General features: G+C 40.6%; 1 protein-coding gene, 1 long non-coding RNA gene and 7 other non-coding genes across 9 annotated transcripts; 8 read left to right on the plus strand and 1 right to left on the minus strand.

Moving 5' to 3' along the window:
* The first annotated feature begins 6,813 nt into the window (after positions 1–6,813).
* Positions 6,814–10,310, plus strand: LOC139344803 (uncharacterized). The gene is made up of 9 exons (XR_011603180.1): positions 6,814–7,105; positions 7,534–7,613; positions 7,813–7,859; positions 8,061–8,132; positions 8,349–8,376; positions 8,575–8,629; positions 9,144–9,202; positions 9,391–9,448; positions 10,218–10,310. It is a non-coding gene; the product is annotated as an uncharacterized lncRNA (long non-coding RNA).
* LOC139345305 (small nucleolar RNA SNORD49) lies at positions 7,659–7,730 on the plus strand. Its single transcript, XR_011603195.1, has one exon. It is a non-coding gene; the product is annotated as a small nucleolar RNA SNORD49 (small nucleolar RNA).
* Positions 7,909–7,982, plus strand: LOC139345314 (small nucleolar RNA SNORD65). Its single transcript, XR_011603203.1, has one exon. It is a non-coding gene; the product is annotated as a small nucleolar RNA SNORD65 (small nucleolar RNA).
* Positions 8,182–8,254, plus strand: LOC139345321 (small nucleolar RNA SNORD49). The gene has a single exon (XR_011603210.1). It is a non-coding gene; the product is annotated as a small nucleolar RNA SNORD49 (small nucleolar RNA).
* On the plus strand, positions 8,422–8,495 carry LOC139345319 (small nucleolar RNA SNORD65). Its single transcript, XR_011603208.1, has one exon. It is a non-coding gene; the product is annotated as a small nucleolar RNA SNORD65 (small nucleolar RNA).
* On the plus strand, positions 8,988–9,065 carry LOC139345307 (small nucleolar RNA SNORD49). The gene has a single exon (XR_011603197.1). It is a non-coding gene; the product is annotated as a small nucleolar RNA SNORD49 (small nucleolar RNA).
* On the plus strand, positions 9,245–9,318 carry LOC139345312 (small nucleolar RNA SNORD65). The gene has a single exon (XR_011603201.1). It is a non-coding gene; the product is annotated as a small nucleolar RNA SNORD65 (small nucleolar RNA).
* Positions 10,311–10,581: 271 nt separating the features above from the next.
* LOC139345013 (calpain-1 catalytic subunit-like) lies at positions 10,582–14,949 on the minus strand. The gene is made up of 11 exons (XM_070983460.1): positions 14,716–14,949; positions 14,559–14,628; positions 14,289–14,407; positions 14,041–14,174; positions 13,619–13,793; positions 13,453–13,527; positions 13,269–13,354; positions 13,077–13,151; positions 11,888–12,045; positions 11,179–11,336; positions 10,582–10,800 (listed from the first exon to the last, which is right to left on the minus strand). The coding sequence occupies exons 1-11, from the start codon at positions 14,947–14,949 to the stop codon at positions 10,582–10,584; spliced, it is 1,503 nt and encodes a 500-aa protein (XP_070839561.1).
* Positions 14,950–17,993: 3,044 nt separating this feature from the next.
* On the plus strand, positions 17,994–18,065 carry LOC139345308 (small nucleolar RNA SNORD49). The gene has a single exon (XR_011603198.1). It is a non-coding gene; the product is annotated as a small nucleolar RNA SNORD49 (small nucleolar RNA).
* Positions 18,066–19,056: the final 991 nt, after the last annotated feature.

Raw genomic sequence — 19,056 nt, forward strand, 5'->3', positions numbered from 1 at the left:
TACCCTCTTCCGCGGATGGAGGATTGTGTGGACCATGTAACGGGTGCCAGGTTTGTTACAAAGTTAGACTTGTTAAAGGGGTACTGGCAGGTCCCGTTGACTGACCAAGCGAAGGAGGTCTCAGCGTTTGTTACGCCAGATGAATTCTTGCAGTATATTGTCATGGCTTTTGGAATGCGTAATGCGCCAGCCACGTTCCAGCAACTGATTAATGTAGTGCTATCTGGTTTGTCTTTTTGTGAAGCCTATCTTGATGATTTGGTTTGTTCGGATTCATGGGCCGAACATGTGGATCATCTGCAGACAGTGTTTTCCCGTCTGAAAGAGGCTAACTTGACAGTTAACCTGTCTAAGTGTGAGTTCAGGCAGGCCACTGCAACTTATCTTGGGAAGGTGGTGGGGGGAGGTCAGGTTTCTCCTGCTCAGGCGAAGGTGGAAAGTATTATAACGTTTCCAGTTCCAACCACCCGAACTGAGCTCTGTCGTCACTTGGCCATGGTCAGTTATTTTAGGGGCTTTTGTAAGAATTTTTCTGCTGTAGCCTCTCCTTTGACTGACCTGCTTAGCCCGAAAGTCAGTTTCAAGTGGTCTGATGCCTGCCAGTTGGCTTTTGAGCGAACTAAGAGTTTGCTGTTGAGTGCTCCGGTTCTGGCAGCACTCTGCTTTGATCTGCCGTTTAAGTTGGCGGTAGATGCAAGTGACACCGGTGTGGGCCGGTGTGTGGAAGTTGGACCGCCATCAGAAATGGTATTCCACAATCAAAAAGCGCGGGCACTAGTTCTGTCATTGGAGCACTTTGAAGTTATGTTGGTTCATCCAGTGTTCCTGTAGTCGTTTGCACCGACCACAACCCTCTTGTCTTTTCGCATAGAATGCAAAATAAAAACAGATGGTTGATGAGTTGGAGTTTACGGCTGCAGGCCTTTAATGTGGAAGTGTGACACGAGCGTGGCAAAGATAATGTCCTGGCCGACGCTTTGTCACGCCTATAGGCACTTTACTGAACAATGTCTATAAAAAACTTTGTATTAACATTTGTCTTTCACAGGGCACTGTCCAGCAACTTAGGGTAGGGGTGTTATGCGGTCCTCAGCCTGCTGGTGGTGATCTGTAATGTGACTGACCTTTTTCTTTTGCTCCGCCCCTTTTCAGGTGGAGACAGAGGGTTCCTGATTGGGGCAGGTTTTAAAGGCGCTGCGGGGACGGGACTGGTTTCTCTCTTTCTCTCCTTCCTGGGAAACAGCAGGAGCTGCAGCAGTTTGTTTTTCGTTGTATTGCTTATGTTGTGTTTAGTTTGTTTTCTCTGATGGGTCCAGTAGTCTTGTTTTCATGGCTTTATTTTCTTTAAGGGTTTAGTGGTTATGTTTGTAGGGTAGAGGAAAGAACCCTGATCCAACGGCCCTATGTGGGCTGGTCTGGAGCTCTTTCCTTCCTTTTGTTCAGTTTGGCTGGCCCATCAGTCCTTTTGTTGGTTGAGGTTGTTTTTTTTTTTTGTTTTTTTTTTGGTGGATTGGTTCATTTGTATTAATAAACCTTTTTTTCTGCTGAAACAACTCCTCATTTTATTATGTTAGACCCCTTTGGGTGAGCCATTTCTTTGGGAGTCATAACAATCCATGCTTTACTTTACATACTCTATATAATAATGTTTTTTTGTCTGGAGTGGCAGCATCACTCAGAAAGGGGGACTGCTCCCATAAGGTAGACTGCATTTACAGCATGCATTAATATCTTCAGTGACCAATTCATTCATTATTTCTCTGTCATAATCACTCATATCCTAATGTTAAGACATTCGCATAAACATGCACAGCAAGTGGATATCAATGAATGACTACAGCTGCTCAATTTAAGCCAAGTAAGAAGTTTGGTTTATTGTGCAAAATAAACAAGGCTAACAATAGCTTTCAGGGGAAGGCAGGGAAGGCATACAAGTGTTCAAAATAGCCATTACCTTCTTCCACAAGCTGTTTTCATGACAAGTCCCTTTTCCTAGGCATATGAAAATATTGCACCTTGTGCTAAAAATGTACACAGCCACAAGAAGTCGAGTTCCACAAATATTCTTTTTTCTCTTATCTCAAAATATGTCCAATGCAAATGAGTTTTGCATATTCAGCTTTTACAGTTGGTCAAATCATACCCTGCAGGTCAGACATGCTTTATGTAAGTTAATAGATCAATGGTTATCATGAGAAAAGCTTCATAGTTTCAAAATTGACAGATTTTAAAGACGTAATCAATAATGTCGTCATGTAATTCTTAACAATGTAACTATTTCATTCTAGATTGACTCTATGTGTGATTGCCATTTGTCTGTCCATCTGACTCTGATGAAGACACAGTAGTGTTGAGACATTGGTGTGTTTGCACTATTAAAGAATGCAGATTAATGAGTGTGCTTCAGCCCTGAAGGGTTAACCTTCATGTGTATGTTATGAATTCTCTTATACATTGCATACATATCACTTATAATGTTTGACTGAGTGATAACCTGTGTTTTGTATTATTTTCAGACCCTGTTCTTCTTTTCTTGTCTCCTGCTGTTTATTGGCCCAGTCTAATGATTTGCTGACTGTAAGTAAGTACTTTCACCTTTTTTTTTCCTCCTCTGTGCTTTGATTTGGTTCAGAGTTACTCAGTTGTTTATTCAGCAGGTGGAGCGTGAGGGTGGAAATGTGAATCTGATCCGCAGTGAAGCTGATAAACAACGTTACCTGCACAGACCTGTCTAAAACACTAGTTTATGCAAATAAAAGAGTTTGCTTTGTGTCACAGATCACAATTGGGGGAAAAGATGGAAAGATCCAAGCAAAGCCATCATAAAAGAATGCAATAAACACTGAAACCTGGCATCCCATAAGATTATTTGTGGTGCACATCATGTTTGGGGCTGCGTTAAACTGTTTAGAGGTCCTCAGCACAAAAATGAGCCTCTGGGCTTCTTGTAGCTCCAAATCTCTCCCACTCTGTGTACACTGTGTGTATTAAAAGGTCAATATTTCCTTCTGAATTGGAGTAAACTGAGATGAAAATGTAAGTGCTTCAAATATGTAGTAAAGCACTGAGTAAATGCACTTGTAGTTGTTGTAACATGTATACATGAAATGCTTAAATGCATGTGAAGTCCTCGAAGTCTAACCTCATGCCAATCTTGACATTGATGTTCTTTGTTTTTCAGTGTGTAGCCATGCTGATCCCTGCCAACCAGCTGCCAGCTCTGTAATTAAACCAGGTAACAAATCATTTTCTGGTCAATGTGTCTGGGTGTGCATATTACCTAAAATGTCATGCCTTTAGGTTAAGTCACTGTTTGCCAGATCTGCCGGATCTGCCAGATCTGACTGGCTTCACCAGTGCTGAATTGCACAAAATCTGCACATCTGGCATGCAGTCAATGAGTGTACATAACTTTAACAAGTCCCATCACAGTGTTTACACATAATACACTGTCACCAGATACTTACTTTACAGGTACTCTCCAACATAACATCCACCTGAAGATGATTCACTCCCTCTATGAAGCCAGAGATAGAGGAAGCCCTTCTAACCTCATTACATTTAAAGGCCCAAACTATGTGCAGCTCAAGGAAAATCCCCTCAATCAGGGGAGCAAATGTAAGGATAAAACTTTCCAGGCAAACTCTGAAAACTAGGAAAACTGGAGGATTTTATATTAAAGCAGCTCAGTGAGGTGGAATGGCTCAGTTAATCTGTCCATGCAGGGGCATTTGCAATGTTTTAGCCAGCATATTTCTGTGTGATGTTATCCAAACGCCTCTCCTGTTTTGTATGACCTTAACCTTGACATGTTAGTCCTTGTAGACCGGCTTCAAGGTTTGACTTCAAACAAGATGTTAGTATGCAAATCTACAATAAATGAAAAAGGCATTCCATTGTAGGGTTACCATTACATAATTAACCTGGTGGTTGGCTGCAAACAAATTCTGCTTTCTTTCATCTATTGGAGTGCTGACTCTTCATAAGTGGTGCCTCCAGATTTAATATTCAAATATACCAATAAAGCAATTACAAGTATATGAAAACAGTTCATAAAAGATAAGATAAGATACAATACGATATACCTTTATTACTTTCGCAGTGGAGAAATTTCAGGTACTACAGCAGCAAAAGTAAATAGCAAACATAGATGGCATCAGTAAAAGGACATTAAATATCAAACCAAACTATATAAACAATATAAACAAGGCATAATCAAATATGAACAGTCGGTACTAGTAGATATTGCACATTGGATGATAGTACTCCTGACTGGAGTATTGATATTGCACATAGGAGTAATAATGTACCTGATTGAAAGATTGATATATTGCACCTTAAGTTGAAATTCACCTGAGCAAAATATTATTTCACAGTATGAGTGAACACAGTTGATGTGTATTATAGTGCAGTCAAAAGAGACAAGGTACAAGAAACAGTTCAGCTAAAACAGGTACAAACAGAAGCTTAAAACTGAGCCAGAAAATAATAAACTCATGTGACCAGTTTTCTAGACCAGGGGTTCCCAAACTTTTCCATGGCCTCCCAAACAACATTAGCTTCTGGCTGGGGACCCCCTTTGCAAACCCACCGACAATGCTACAAAATATGTAAAGAAACATCAACTTTTAGAATGATTTTCTTACTTTTATTCACTATTCAGTTATTACATTTGTTTAGCATAAGAATATTAACGAACATGTTTTTAACACTATTATATTCCCACTGAATAATGAACTTTTCAACAAACTGTTGACAGACAAGAACAGAACAAAAGAAATCAAACCTCTCAATTGTGTGTGTGTTCACTATTCAATAATTATTACATTTGTTTAGCATAAGAATATTATTAACTAACATGTTTTGCTTTTTTTTTTTTTTTTTCTTAACTTCCCTCCAAATTTTCTGAGGCCCCCCTAGCGTCCCCTGGCGGGCCCCCAGGGGACCCCGGCCCCCACTTTGAAAACCACTGTTCTAGACTACCGCTCATTTCCATGTCAAGGTAGTGGAGTGGGCGCTTGGGCGCCCTTGTCGCGTCAACTCGCTGCTGAGAGTCATACAGGTTGTGTGTGTCAGAAGAGGCAAGTGGGAGGGGGGCGGAGGATCAACTTTGCGACTGCAGAGGTTGGATCAGAGCAAGGGGCAGGGGGGCGAGGAATAGACAAATGATCCCAGGGCACACAAACTGGGTTATGTGAAAAATGTTACCAATAAATAAATAAATAAATAAATAAATAAAAACTGCGCATGCATCTACATCAATTTGTTTACATCACGTGACTGCGGTTGTTTGACGGGCGGACGGACGGTGCTGGCAAAAGGTAATGCAAAAGTTAATAATGTCGAGTCTTCATCATGGATCAAAGTAAAAGACCAAAGAAGCCATCAGGTGCCCAGTTTAGAAAAAGAAGAAAAAAAGAAGTGGAGAAACGGGCAAAAGATAAAGGTATGCAGGTTTCTATAAGCAGAGAGGAGTTTTTCCAAGCTGAAGCTTATTAAAACATACTTGAGGTCCACTATGTCACAGGAGCGTCTCTTTGGACTTGCCATCATCAGCATCAATCATACAGTTGCACAACAGATTTCGTATGATGATGTAATTGATGATTTTGCACCAAAGAAGGCTAAAAAAGTTTTAGATTGCACTTTACACCTGTTGTTAATGTTAACGCCAGTTGTAAACAAGGTGAAAGACCCAGGTTGAAAAATCTGCTACAGTCAGCACTGAATTCAGATTATGTTAGATTATAACTGGCATGTGATCATTTGATATGTGTTATCATGACTGGAACAGTTCAGATGGTATTAATAGGATGATGCAAAACAAAACTCGTATGTATCACAAAATACAAAATAGTTTACTGCAGGAATCTTTTTTTAATGCTCCATAGAGAAGTCCTGTTTTTTTTTTGTTGTTGTTGTTGTTGTTTTTGTTTGTTTGTTTTCTTCAGGGATTTTTCAAAATACAAATACTATTTTTTATTTATTTATTTTATTGTATTCATTTGTATTTATGCGATGAAGGATTTGCCCAGGGCGTAAAACTAGACAGGACCGCCTCTGATAGATGAAGCGACATGAAGTAAGAAGTGAGGAGGTGAAACAAAAGGGCGTTAAATATTTAGACCCGTCTGCATATTCAATTCAATTCAATATTCCTTTATTAGTTCCGCAAGGGGAAATTCCAGTTTACAACAGCATCAGTGATAGATAGATAGATAGATAGATAGATAGATAGATAGATAGATAGATAGATAGATAGATAGATAGATAGATAGATAGATAGATAGATAGATAAAGACGATAAATATTTACAAAGAGTGTAATAAAAATAAACATCATCTTAAGAAAATGTAAATTATTATATTGTTATAAGTTTTATTTTTGGTCCTTTAAGAATGTTTTGATGCACATACTGTCGTTCATACTTGAGCACAATTTAAATGTAGTTTGACGGAATAGTTCTACACTGTGAAATTGCTACTTTTACTAGTGTTTCTCCCACCACTGAAGCATTATTTAGATATCCTCAGGACACATAATCAGAACAAAAAGACGGGTGTTTTTGTTCCTCTCTGCAACTTTATCGAACTCTTAAGGTGCCATACAAGCGAGAAAGCAGATGTCATTTAAGAGAATCAATATTTGAGATGATAAGAAATTAAATTTAAATCGGTTTTCACGCACTGTAAATTAATCAAAAAACACAATTTAAGGTCATGATGTTCACACTCCGGTACAACAGGTGGCGACAGAGTGCCTGTCGTGTCGGTTTGTCGCGCGCCTAAATGCGAAAGAACATGTAACGTCATATTCCTGCGACGTTAGATTATAAATGCTTCGCTTGCAGTAGTTTTACCTCTTTTCAATGTTTCTGTTGCTGGCGAGATCTCGTCGGCTCTCGGTAATATTTCGTTTAACTTGTTTACAGCGGTCAGTAAATTCAGGCCCGCAGTACTAACTTAAAACAACGCGTGAGTTTAGTGATAGTTTGTGACTTAAGTCGTCATATCTGCCAGCCAAAGTGCAATATTAGCTTTCTCCTGGCGGGCCTCAAGCAGCCACGTGGGGAAGACCGAAATATGGACAAGACGAAAAAAGACAAGTGAGTTTCAGTCGTCTTTTTCTTTTAGCCTCGCTTTTGAAGAGTTAATTGTTTTAACATCACTACAAATATTGAACTTTTTATTCAGCAAACTCACTCTTTCTATCAAAGTTAGTGAAGACGCTTTGAAAGTCCGACTTACGGATATTTGGATGTCATTTCCATAGCCGTGTGTTTAAACTTATGGGATGTCTTTTGGAAGTAAAATTACTAGCAATGTTGTGAACTGGTAATGAAACTGGTAGGGAACGTTTGCCACCAAATGAGTTCAGGAATTTTGCATACAAGCGCATCAATCCTAATAAAAATGCTGATTGATATTTGGTTTTAATTCTCAAATAATTATTTGACAGATATTGGTTATAATGTCAGCCTCTGGTCCCAAAAGGTTCAGCTTTTTAAACCCTGAATGCCTTGTGTTTCCTCAGGTGGACTTCAGTCTGGCAGCTCTTTGCACGAGTTCAACAAATCCCATATTGGATACATGAGGGTCTTGTGTCTGTGGGAGGTGAGTGACGATGAAGTGAAACACCTGATGTCTCAAAGCACTTGTGTCAGTGATGAAACCTGTGAATAGGAAGTGCCGTCTGATGCGATAACTGACGATGTTTCATACTCACTGTTCTGAGCCTGAAACTGAATGTGTTGCCCGAACATCTCAAACTGTATATGAATGGTACTTATTGGATTTCTCTTCTTTTTTTAAGACTGGTCACAAGCGGCCTGTCCTAGATGATGGAAAGTCAAGACTCAGGTTGGTTTGATAATTCACTTCCACTGATGTAAAATATGCCATAGCCATGTGGTGATGAAATCTAAACTGAAATAGCTGGAATTACCGGCAGATTGATCAGTGGTGATTCTTGGTTTTCTGAACATCAGACGATGCAGTTATTTGTCGCAGCAAATTGATTTTAAATGTAACTTAACAAATCGTACTCCTTTTGTCCTGTAGCTAAAAAACCTCCATAAGAGATGTTGAGACCAGGAAAACGCGCCTGCTGATGACCACAGGCCTGAATGATTGGTAAGTTAACTCATCCTCAGTAATGTGTTAAGTCCTGTATGTGAAGCTTTGCAGTGATGAAAACCTTGAGTAGGAAGTGCCGTCAGATGCGACAACTGACGATTTCATCCACGTTTCTGAATCTTGAGTGTTTCTCTTGGTTCTCAATTTTTCCTTTCTCTGTTGCATATCTAATGTTGCCTTTTTTTTTCTTCCATCTGCTCCCAACTAAACCAGCAGACCGAAGAGGATTCATGTCCTGCAGGTGAATGTGCATTGTCAGTCATAAAAAAACAACTGGCTGCTTCTGTTGTGATGAAACTTAAACTGAAAAAGCTGGAATTACCGGCAGATTGTTCAGTGGTGATTTTTGGTTTTCTGAACACAATTACAGAAACATCTCGTCTCAAAATTGACTTGATCGGCAGGTTTTTCACCATGTTGAATTTTCTTCTGTCCCCAGTTTGAGCTGATCACTGAAGGATTCCTTCACAGCTGCATCTCTCAAGATGATCCTCGTAAGTTAGTTTTGACTTTGAGTTTTAAATGTAGTCAAATAAGCTTTTAATCTCACCTTTGTACAATGAAAACATTTTGTAATTGCTTGGATCGGCTTCGCTTGTTTGTAGTGTGGAAGCGAGCACACTAACAGACTTTAAAAATGATTTTCATGTAATGGCTGATTTACAGCCAGCAAGTCTGTTCAGAGTCGACATTAAATTGTCAAAAATGGAGCATCAGTCAGACGTCGTTCCATGTTTGCAGAGATCAATAAAGATAAATTCATCAAAGACTGCTGAATCCTCATGTTGTACAGTGGTGACTTAATTTAAAAAGCTTATTTGCTCAGAGCAGAGTGAGTCCCTGAGTGGCTTTGTCAGTGATGAAAACCTGGAATAGGAAGTGCCGTCAGATGCGACAACTGACGATTGTCTCAAATCCACTTTTCTGAGGCTTTTTAAAGCTCTGCTGAAAGAAGGTTAGTTTTCAAACTACATTTGTCCTAATTTTTCTACATTTGTTGTATTGCAGGGGTCTTTCTGCCCGTCTGATCCTGTCCCCTGAAGTCTGCTCTGGAGTGAATTTGACAGGTAGTTTTCAAACTGTAACACCCAAGTGCCAGTTGTCCCTTGTTATGATGAAATCTAAACTGAAATAGCTGGAATTACCGGCAGATTGTTTAGTGTTGACTCTCGGTTTTCTGAACATTAAATGGCAGCATCACACAGAACGCCTGCATGGAATAACCTGCAGACTAATTTCCTTTCTTATCCTTCAGATTTGATTCCAGTGGTTGCAACGACTCTGCCTGAGTTATACCTGCAAAGCTACATGTGGTAAGACAGTCGTGATTGATTTGTAAGAAGAAAATAACACTGAGCATGTCCTTTAACAAGAGGACCAGGCAAATGTCTGCATTGTGGAAATGTCATTCAGAAAGCCCTCAAAGGGGCTGCTCAGGATGACCCCTGCAGGAGAAACTGGGTCATTGCAGCAGTAAATACAAAAATTATCCATTCAAACTCAGGACAGTGAACCTGTTACACAGAAGTCTTTTTTTTTCATGACATATCATTCATATAAATGTGCCTGTTTCAAAAGGGTCAAAATCTCCTATATGTTCATAAATTGGGAAAATGTAAAGTTTAGTAGAGCATTGTTTCCTTGGATTTAATTTATGCTCCATCGTCACTCGTAGTCTGGTATAATCTGAAAATATTTGCAGCATGATGGAAGGAAAAAATGAGCAAATAAATTGTATTAAATAATAGCGAAATGGTATCAGTGTCTGGAAATTGTCAGCTGCGTGGTAACAAAGAGGGGTTATATAAATTAATAGGGGTTAGCTGTGGGGGTTTGTCAGTTGATTTCATCCCACCCACTGATTTTTTTTTTTTTTTTTTTAAATCAGTGGTTTGCACTTCAACCTGAGATCAGATGATCTTTGTCCACCTGCTGTTTGCTAACCTGATTTTGAATAGTGATGGAGACAATATAGATGGCACGAATGACGAGTTGTGACTACAGATTTTCCAAGCAGTTTTATTCAACTCTGAGTACATTTTCTCTTATTCCAAGACTAATCTGGTTCTCTCTCTTCTTCAGATTGCAAGAGGACTCACTCTGTTCTGAAGATGTTTGTTGAAAGACATTTTTGTGAAAAGCAGATTAAATGTTTGGCATATTGTAATAAAGCACAAAAACGCTTGATCGTTGGAAACAGTGGTGTAACTTATTCTTGAAACCCCACAAAGAAGTCTATCACAAAGAAATGTGCTACCAAGTGGTAAATGGTTTGTAAATATTAATTCAGAAATTATAAATGGCCTACTATTGATTTGTTTCACTGAATTCTATTTGTCATTCATAAGCACAAATGAATTGAGTAGTTTAACATCAATCAGAGGATTATAAATTGCTCTTAATGATTAAAAATTGCCCAAGCACCCTGACAAGCATCAGCCGTTTCTCAGTAGTCGTCGCTCAGCTGTAGCTTGGCCTCTCCCTTGGAGTAGACTGTGAGGAGGAAGTCTGCGGTTTGGCCGGCCTGGTCTGTGCAGGGAATGATGACGTATTCCCCCGGCTCCAAGCTGTGCAACTCAGTGAATTCTCTTGCCGGCGAGAGGTAACTGACATGATGAGGTTCCACATACTGGAGCACTGAACTTGGGAGTTTCCCTTGGGGAGCCTGCAAAGAATACAAAGGGGTCATTCACTCTGCATCGAGGCTATTTGTATGTCGTTGATTAATTCTGTAAAAGAAAAACAGAGTGATTACCTCTGGTGGCAGCTGTTTAGAAAGAAGGATGAGGATGTCAGATTAGATGGTTTGCTATTCACACAGAATCAGAAATACACAACAAAAATGTGCAGCTGGTGATTTGAGGGGGTTGTCATCTCTCTTGGTAGCACAATGACCAAAATGCATCCCCCACTGGTTACCTGCCATCCCCCAGCAGCAGAGAGCGTGCTCGGGCCCCTCTATTGAACCTGAGCAAATCACCTGCTGACCATGGGTATATCTTATTCACAAGTCAGGAACACACAAACATAACAAGCCACTGACCTTGTAGATGATGCACCCAATGTAGTGATACGAAACTTTGCTGCGATATTCTTCATCATGCTTCTGCATCAGAGACACTAAGATGTTCTTGTCTCCCTCGCTCCACCCGTCCACCTCCTCCACTGTGAGACGGTACTGTGGATTGGTCCAGAAGTCGTCTGAGGGAAAAGTATGAGGTGGTCACAGCACTGACAGATCTGTTACTTTCCTTTATTTTGTTTTTCCAGCTGACTTTTGGCTTAGCCTCCTCTGAACAGTGATTGTCCAAAGTTTTGCTCAGCGACAGTAAAACATGGCAGACCTGTCAAGCTTTGGGTTTGCAGAAGAGATATGTAAATAGTGAAAGTGATTCTCCTTAAGAGCTTGCAGGGTTGTGTCTTTTTTCCCTTTCCAAAAAACCTCAAGAGCAAAAGTGTAAATCAAAGATAGGATTGAAGTTTCTCTGCTGTATTGTAAATTGCAAATGTTAGCATTAGCAGCTAGCTTTTTACATAACTTCCAGTAGGAAATTAGCATTAATTCCAAAATCTAAGAGCATATCATTAGCTTATTAATTAGGCATTAGAAAAATACAGACTCCAGTTAAGGACTGGAAGCCTTTATAAGAAATCACCACAGATTTTAGCAGTCGCCAAGTGAGCCAGGGCTACTTCAGAGTGCTCTGGTTATAACAATAATTATTATGATTGATTATAATATCGAACCTCACCTCTGCCATTGCTGAAGCCTCCAGCAGATACTCCAGCTTCCCAGCGGCCTTCTTTCACATAACAATTCCAGTGGCGGTCATCACCTTCCACAAAGTTGGGGCTGTTGCAGCAGATGTCCATGTCTTCGAAATACTGACGAAAGTCCTCCATCTTAATCCTGAAGCAGTGGTAGATAAGATTCAAGCTTTCAGCGATAAACTCAGTCATATTTCTCAACCTGCAGCAGATCAGTTCTTGAGCACTGACCGGACGCAGTCAAGGGGTCACCACAGGTCACTATGTTCACCTGTCCTGTCATCCAATTTGCTTTAATCAGCTGACCCACTGAGTCTCACCAGGAGCTCACACTTCTCTGATAACGCTTTGGGGGTCACAATGCAATAACAGTTAAATAGTTGTTCTTAATTTGAACATAATAAATCACAAATGTCACCACCACTATCTGCCCACAACATATAATGTCGAGCAAAAGCAAAATGAGACAAAACAGTTCAGCAACACTCAGAAATCCTGAATTGTTTGTACTGTTGCATGCTGGGCAGTGCTGAGGGGAGTCAGTCTGGTCCTCTGAAATATAATTCATAGGAATAATTAAATTCGTATTGTCCAATCTGTACACAGTAGTTTATGAGTGTGGGCATGGTTTCTAGCTGTTTATTATTATTATTATTATTATTATTATTATTATTATTATTATTATTTGATTGTTTGCTTTAATGCTGCCTTTTGGATTAAATGCTGTAGCTGCACAGTATTTCTTCTGCTCAGCTCCACCCTTGTTTTCATTCCCAACAGGCCAGATGGCCAACTGACACTAATGTCAGTCTCTTTATGTGGCTCATGAGTCAGAAAGCTTATCCAATAATTTTGACAGTTTGAGCCTTTATGTCTCATGTCTGAATCATAAATGTGCCATTGTAGCACAGGAGCAGAAAGAACTGGAGAAAGGGGGGGGGGGGGGGATTAACTTTTCTGCTTCGGGTTATCTGTTAGTCAAATTAGATGATTTGACTAACTCAAATCATCTGGATTTGAGTTAGTCTTATGTTTATGCAGAGGGGAAAAAAAATACAGCACCCTCTACTGTTCCAGGAACCTGCTGCAGATCAGGAAACATCCCCCCCCCCCCCCCCCAATAAACCGAAAACAACAGCAGTCATTAAATGTTTTCTTTTTTCAATGTTTTACCAGAATTCTCCGTCGTCGCGCACTTTCAGACACTCGTCACGGTCCTCTTCGCTCACAGTGGTCCACAAGTCTGACCTGTGACACAAATCCGCAAAGTACAGGGGTCATCATGAGGAGGGCCGGACTGTTCACTACATGCAGGTAACACCATTTGATTAAGACTGACTCTGTTGCAGCTTCACTGCTCCTTACTTGTCACTCCAGTCTCCGCTCCACTCTTTCTCACCCCACGGGTTCCAGATTCTCACCAGATTCACACTCGTCCCCTCACTCTCCACCTGTCAGATCAATCATCATCATCATCATCACCAGATGTTTCACAGTCAAGGTGAAAATGGCTGACAGTACTTATACACATGCTTGGTAATGTACAAACCCGCTTGACTTTAGTCACAGCGAAGGCATGACCATCCACCACACCAAGCTGTTCAAAAATTTGTTTCCCTTTGTCCTGAAACAGATGCATTTCACACATTTACAGTGGATGATGTGATTTTGGACCTCCATGTCTTAAAATAATGAAACCTAATTCTGTCTTTTACCCCACTAAAAGAACAACATCCCATCATGGTCCTGCACTGGAAGGCTCTGTCCATGATATCCCACAGGTCAGATGGGCTCTTGGACAGAGTGTAGGTCACATGGACATCCCCGCTGAAGTCCTTGAGGGCCTCAGATGGGTTTCCAGCGATCATGTCTCCGTAAGATCCACAAATCCTGAAGCAAAAAAATAAACGGCCACCTTTGAATCTAGCACTGCTGATTTTGTGGTTTTGTCCTGAGACATTTTTTATGTTCTTGCCTCTGTTAACAAGTGTGTCAAAGATCTTTAAACAAAGACAGAGAGGAAATGGGCCAAGGAATTATTATAGAGGTGATGTGGATATGACATTTTTAGACACTTGGCTCTCTGATTTTTGCGTATTTTTATTTCAGTGTACAGTGCGCATAAATCATCACATACTTGGCGTATGCCTTCTCCATCAGAGGGGCCCAGAACTCTTTTCCAGAACTGGAGGAAACTGACACAGGTACCCCATTGCGTGTTGGCAGCAAGTCATCGATGACAACATCCACCCACTTCCCAAATCTCCAAAACTTCAAAAGAGAAATGAGGTGTTTAGTGAATAAGACATTCTACAAATATTCCATGATCCACTGAGGATTGTTTGGCTTCTTAGTTTACTGACTGACAAGAAAAGATTGCTTTACCTTGAAGTGAAATATTCCAGCGTAGTTATCCTTGAAGCTCTGATTCGGGGGCACCACTCGTTCCATCAGCGACTTACGAAAAGTCAACGCTCCAATAGATGAGAGGAACCAGCAATTCCCTGCAGGCAACCACAAAACACATTACCATACCACCAGAGAATTAACCTAATCCTTCACTGGCAAAGGCTTTTTGCCTGAGCTTTACTGTCAACCACATACTGCAATCACAAATGTTGAGGAGGATATTCAGAGTTCTTCAAGTTTGCATACCAACGTCTCCTTGTTTGAAGTCAAACCTCGAAACCCCATCCATGATGAATGATGCATCAGGATTAAGCTCCTGTAAAAGGTCAGAGACATATGAGCCTTTTCTTTCAAAAACACGACATCAAATTGATCATTTTATATTATGTTTAAGTAGACTTACATGCGGTCTAAGCCACTCCACCTCACTGAGCCTCTCTTGTGTGAAATCCTCAAGTTCTCCCAGGCTCTCAAGGTTTGCTGGGAAAAGGTCATCCTCAAATTTCCCCCCTTCACTGAGGAGAGCTTCCTTGATCTGCTCATAGTCTTGGCCTTTAAACTTGAGAGGGTTAGAAGGGCTTCCGTCATCTCCATCCTCATAGGAAGATAGAATCATTTCCACGCAGATGGTTGTCATGGTGGAGAGCAGAGTGTCTGAAATCAGATAAACAGCAACTGGTCAGCGCCTTTCAGGTAAAACTGAACTTAGCAAATGAAAGATGAGTAACATGCAAATTCAGCTTTTACCTGTTACACTTGATTCTTGCAGCTGTTGTGAAGTCCAAAGACAAAGTGCCTGAAGAAGAAACACTGCATCTAATTTATACACATTGACTGCATGCTGTAGAAACCAAGAACTGAATGGCTCATTGCCAATTAAGTCAACACCCAGTCAGACTTGGCAGAGCAACCTGAAGTAAAGGTTGCACGTTGCACAACATGGGTTTGAATATAAGGTGTAGGCACAGATTGACATGGACAAGACAAATGCCAAATCCTGACATATGAACATAATAACAACAGGACAATGAGGGGTGGATGTTTAATTACTGTTTATCCTTTTAAGCCTTTCGCGTGTGAAAGCAGCGTTCAATTTATGTCTTGAGAAAACTCAAATCCTGAGCACTGAATTCAATGTTGGACCAAATTCTTCAAACAACAGTTACAAAGAAAACCCCTCAAAACTGATGCAAAACACAGACAAACTGTTTTGGCATCAAAGATTGAACAATACTTGGCCCGTAGCTCATTTGCCCACCTGCACTTAACCTCTGTAACACTGTTTCATCTCATGTTTACTGACCATGAGCATAGATTTGTTGTTGCATTTGTGCCGTCCCTAGGTTTTGTCAATAGGATCTCCATACGATTAAGCAGCTTTCTTGCCTATTAAAAACAAAGTGTCTCAGAAAGAAGACCAGTCCAAAACCTGCCTGGGTTAATTCTCCATGACCTAGACTCAAAGAACACCAGTCTTAAGTTCTTCAAGCAAATGAACTAAAACCATCCTGATGAACAGGTATTTCATCCTGCTTACTTTAATCATTTGTCAGTCAACCTACCCAACCTCAAATCAAAAACACAGTCTGGTGACTTTGCATTAGTGAGGAACTTTATTGCCCATAATGTGGAAACCTGTGTTTCACTGCTCCATAGAATAAATGAGGACCAATCAAGTGAGGAGAGACATCAGGAACATAAGGTCAAGCTAACATGACTTTAGGTACATGTAACTGCAGTTATTAAACACTGATTCAAATTATGGCACAACTTGCTCTGCTGGTTTGACTGTCTTTAGTGTCTCCCAGAGGGATCATGCACAACGGTTTTAGTCTTTAATCCCTGCTTTATATACTCTATATAATAACGTTTCACACATCACTCAGAAAGGGGGACTGCTCCCATAAGTAAAATACATTTACAGCATGCATTAATATCTTCAGTTACCAATGCATTAATTATTTCTCTGTGGTTACAATCACTTATATCCTAATGTTAAGTCCTTCACATAAACATGCGCAGCAAGTGGAGATCACTGAATGACTACAACCACTCAATTTAAGGCAAGAAAGAAGTTTGGTTTATTGTGCAAAATAAACAAGGCTAATTGCTTTCAGGGGAAGGCAGGGAAGGCATACAAGTGTTCAAAATAGCCTTTACCTTCTTCCACAAGCTGTTTTCTTAACAAGTCCCTTTTCCTAGGCATATGAAAATATTGCAACTTGTGCTAAAGATGGGCTTCAGGGCATTCAATCATTTGCAACTTTGCTTTGTCAGTTTGTCTTGGAAGACGTTTCGCCTCTCATCTGAGCAGGCTTCATCAGTTCATGCGCATCAGACTAGATAGGACAGATCTATTCTAATCAAATGGTGTTAAATTCAAGTATTTATCCTCTAAGTGAGGCCAACCCCCAAAACCAAGGATGGTATCACTCTATTGTGAGGCAAACGATCCCCCATTAAGGCGGGGTAGGGTGCAACCCTTGGGTGTCAACGACAGTCGTCTGCCTCGTTAGTGTCCCATTCTTGTCATTGGGAGGCTCCTTGAGCCATGTGTGTATGGCTTTGTTTTTTATTTTCAGAGGCTAAATCTTTGAATCTCTTTGGAAGAGATGAAAGGACAGCATTGTATGTGGGAGATAGGTGGTGTCTCAGACCTCCCTCTCTATTCAGAGACGGTTTTTCAACCTTGACATAGGTCTAGACTCAGCTGTTTACCTGCACCTCAAGGAGGAAGCACACTCCTTTGAGGATAAAATGTGCACATTCTGGACAGAGAAGACAGATGGTTTGAAAGAGGAGTGAGAGAAGCCATCTATGTCAAGGTTGAAAAACCGTCTCTGAACAGAGAGGGAGGTCTGAGACCCCACCTATCTCCCACATACAATGCTGTCCTTTAATCTCTTCCAAAGAGATTCAAAGATTTAGCCTCTGAAAATAAAAAACAAAGCCATACACACATGGCTCAAGGAGCCTCCCAATGACAAGAATGGGACACTAACGAGGCAGATGACTGTCGTTGACACCCAAGGGTTGCACCCTACCCCGCCTTAATGGGGGATCGTTTGCCTCATAATAGAGTGATACCATCCTTGGTTTTGGGGTTGGCCTCACTTAGAGGATAAATAGTTGAATCTAACACCATTTCATTAGACTAGATCTGTCCTATCTAGTCTGATGCATATGAACTGATGAAGCCTGCTCGGATGACAGGCGAAACGTCTTCCAAGACAAACTGACAAAGTCCAATTGCGAACGAGTGAATGCCCTGAAGCTGACAATGACCTGGATGAATGAGAATATTCACAGGCACGTTGTGAGAAAAATGTACACAGCCACAAGAAATTGAGTTCCACAAATATTCTTTTTTCTCTTATCTCAAAACATGTCTAATGCAAATAAAATGAGTTTTGCATATTCAGCTTTTACAGTTGGTCAAATCAAACAATAAAGATGCTGAATGGTATTTGCTAGAATTTTCAAATCAACATTTGACTGATACTGGTTATAATGTCTGCCTCTGGTACCAAAAGGTTCACTTCACAACACTGAATGCCTTGTGTTTCCTCAGGTGGACATCAGTCTGGCAGCTCTTTGCACAAGGTCAACACATCCAATATGGGATACATGAGGGTCTCGTGTCTGTGAGAGGTGAACCATCTGATGTCTCAAAGCACTTGTGTCAGTGATGAAACCTGTGAATAGGAAGTGCCATCTGATGCAACAACTGACGATGTTTCATATTCACTGTTCTGAGCCTCAAACTGAACATGTTGCCTGAACATTTCAAACTGTATATGAATGTTACTTACAGTATTGGATTTATTTTTCTTTTTTAAGACTGCTCACAAGCGGCCTGTTCTCGATGATGGAAAGTCAAGACTCAGGTCAGTTTGATAATTCACTTCCACTGATGTAAATCGGTGGCTGTCGAGGTGGTGTCCAGCAAATGGTGTGGGCTTCATTGATAATTGGCAGACTTTCTGGGGAAGACCTGGTCTGATTAGGAGAGATGACATCCATCCCACTTCGGAGGGAGCAGCTCTCATCTCTCGACATCTGACCGATTCTATTTATGAACCTAGCCCCTGACAACTCAGAGTTGAGACCAGGAGGCAGAGCTGCAGTCCTACACGCTTCTCTGCGCTTCCATTAGAACAGTTACCCACCCAACACTCCATGGAGACTGTGTCTGCCCCCTGGCCATGGAAACTAAGAAAACCAAAAGTGCAGAGAAGAGGAGTTAAACATAAAAATCTAATAAGAATTAAAACAACCACTACAACAGTACAACAAGATAGGAGAATTAAATGTGGACTCCTTAACATCAGATCTCTCTCTAAAGCTGTTATAGTAAATGAGTTACTATCAGACCGTAATATTGATTTATTTTGTCTGACTGAAACCTGGCTGTATCCTGAAGAGTATGTGAGCCTAAATGAAGCTACTCCTCCGAGCCATATTAATACTCACATTCCTTGAGGCAGTGGCCGAGGAGGTGGAGTTGCAGCCATTTTTGACTCAAGCCTTTTAATAAACCCTAAACCTAAACTTGACTATAACTCATTTGAAAGCTTTGTTCTCTCTCTTTCTCATGAAAAATGGAAAACAGTGCAGCCTTTATAGCTGAGTTCTCTGAGTTTCTATCAGGTTTAGTCCTTAAAGCAGATAAAGTAATTATTGTAAGTGACTTTAATGTACATGTCGACATTGACAATGACAGCCTTAGCACTGTGTTTATCTC

This window comes from Chaetodon trifascialis, chromosome 16 (assembly GCF_039877785.1).
Source record: "Chaetodon trifascialis isolate fChaTrf1 chromosome 16, fChaTrf1.hap1, whole genome shotgun sequence".
Classification (NCBI taxonomy): Eukaryota; Metazoa; Chordata; class Actinopteri; order Chaetodontiformes; family Chaetodontidae; genus Chaetodon; species Chaetodon trifascialis.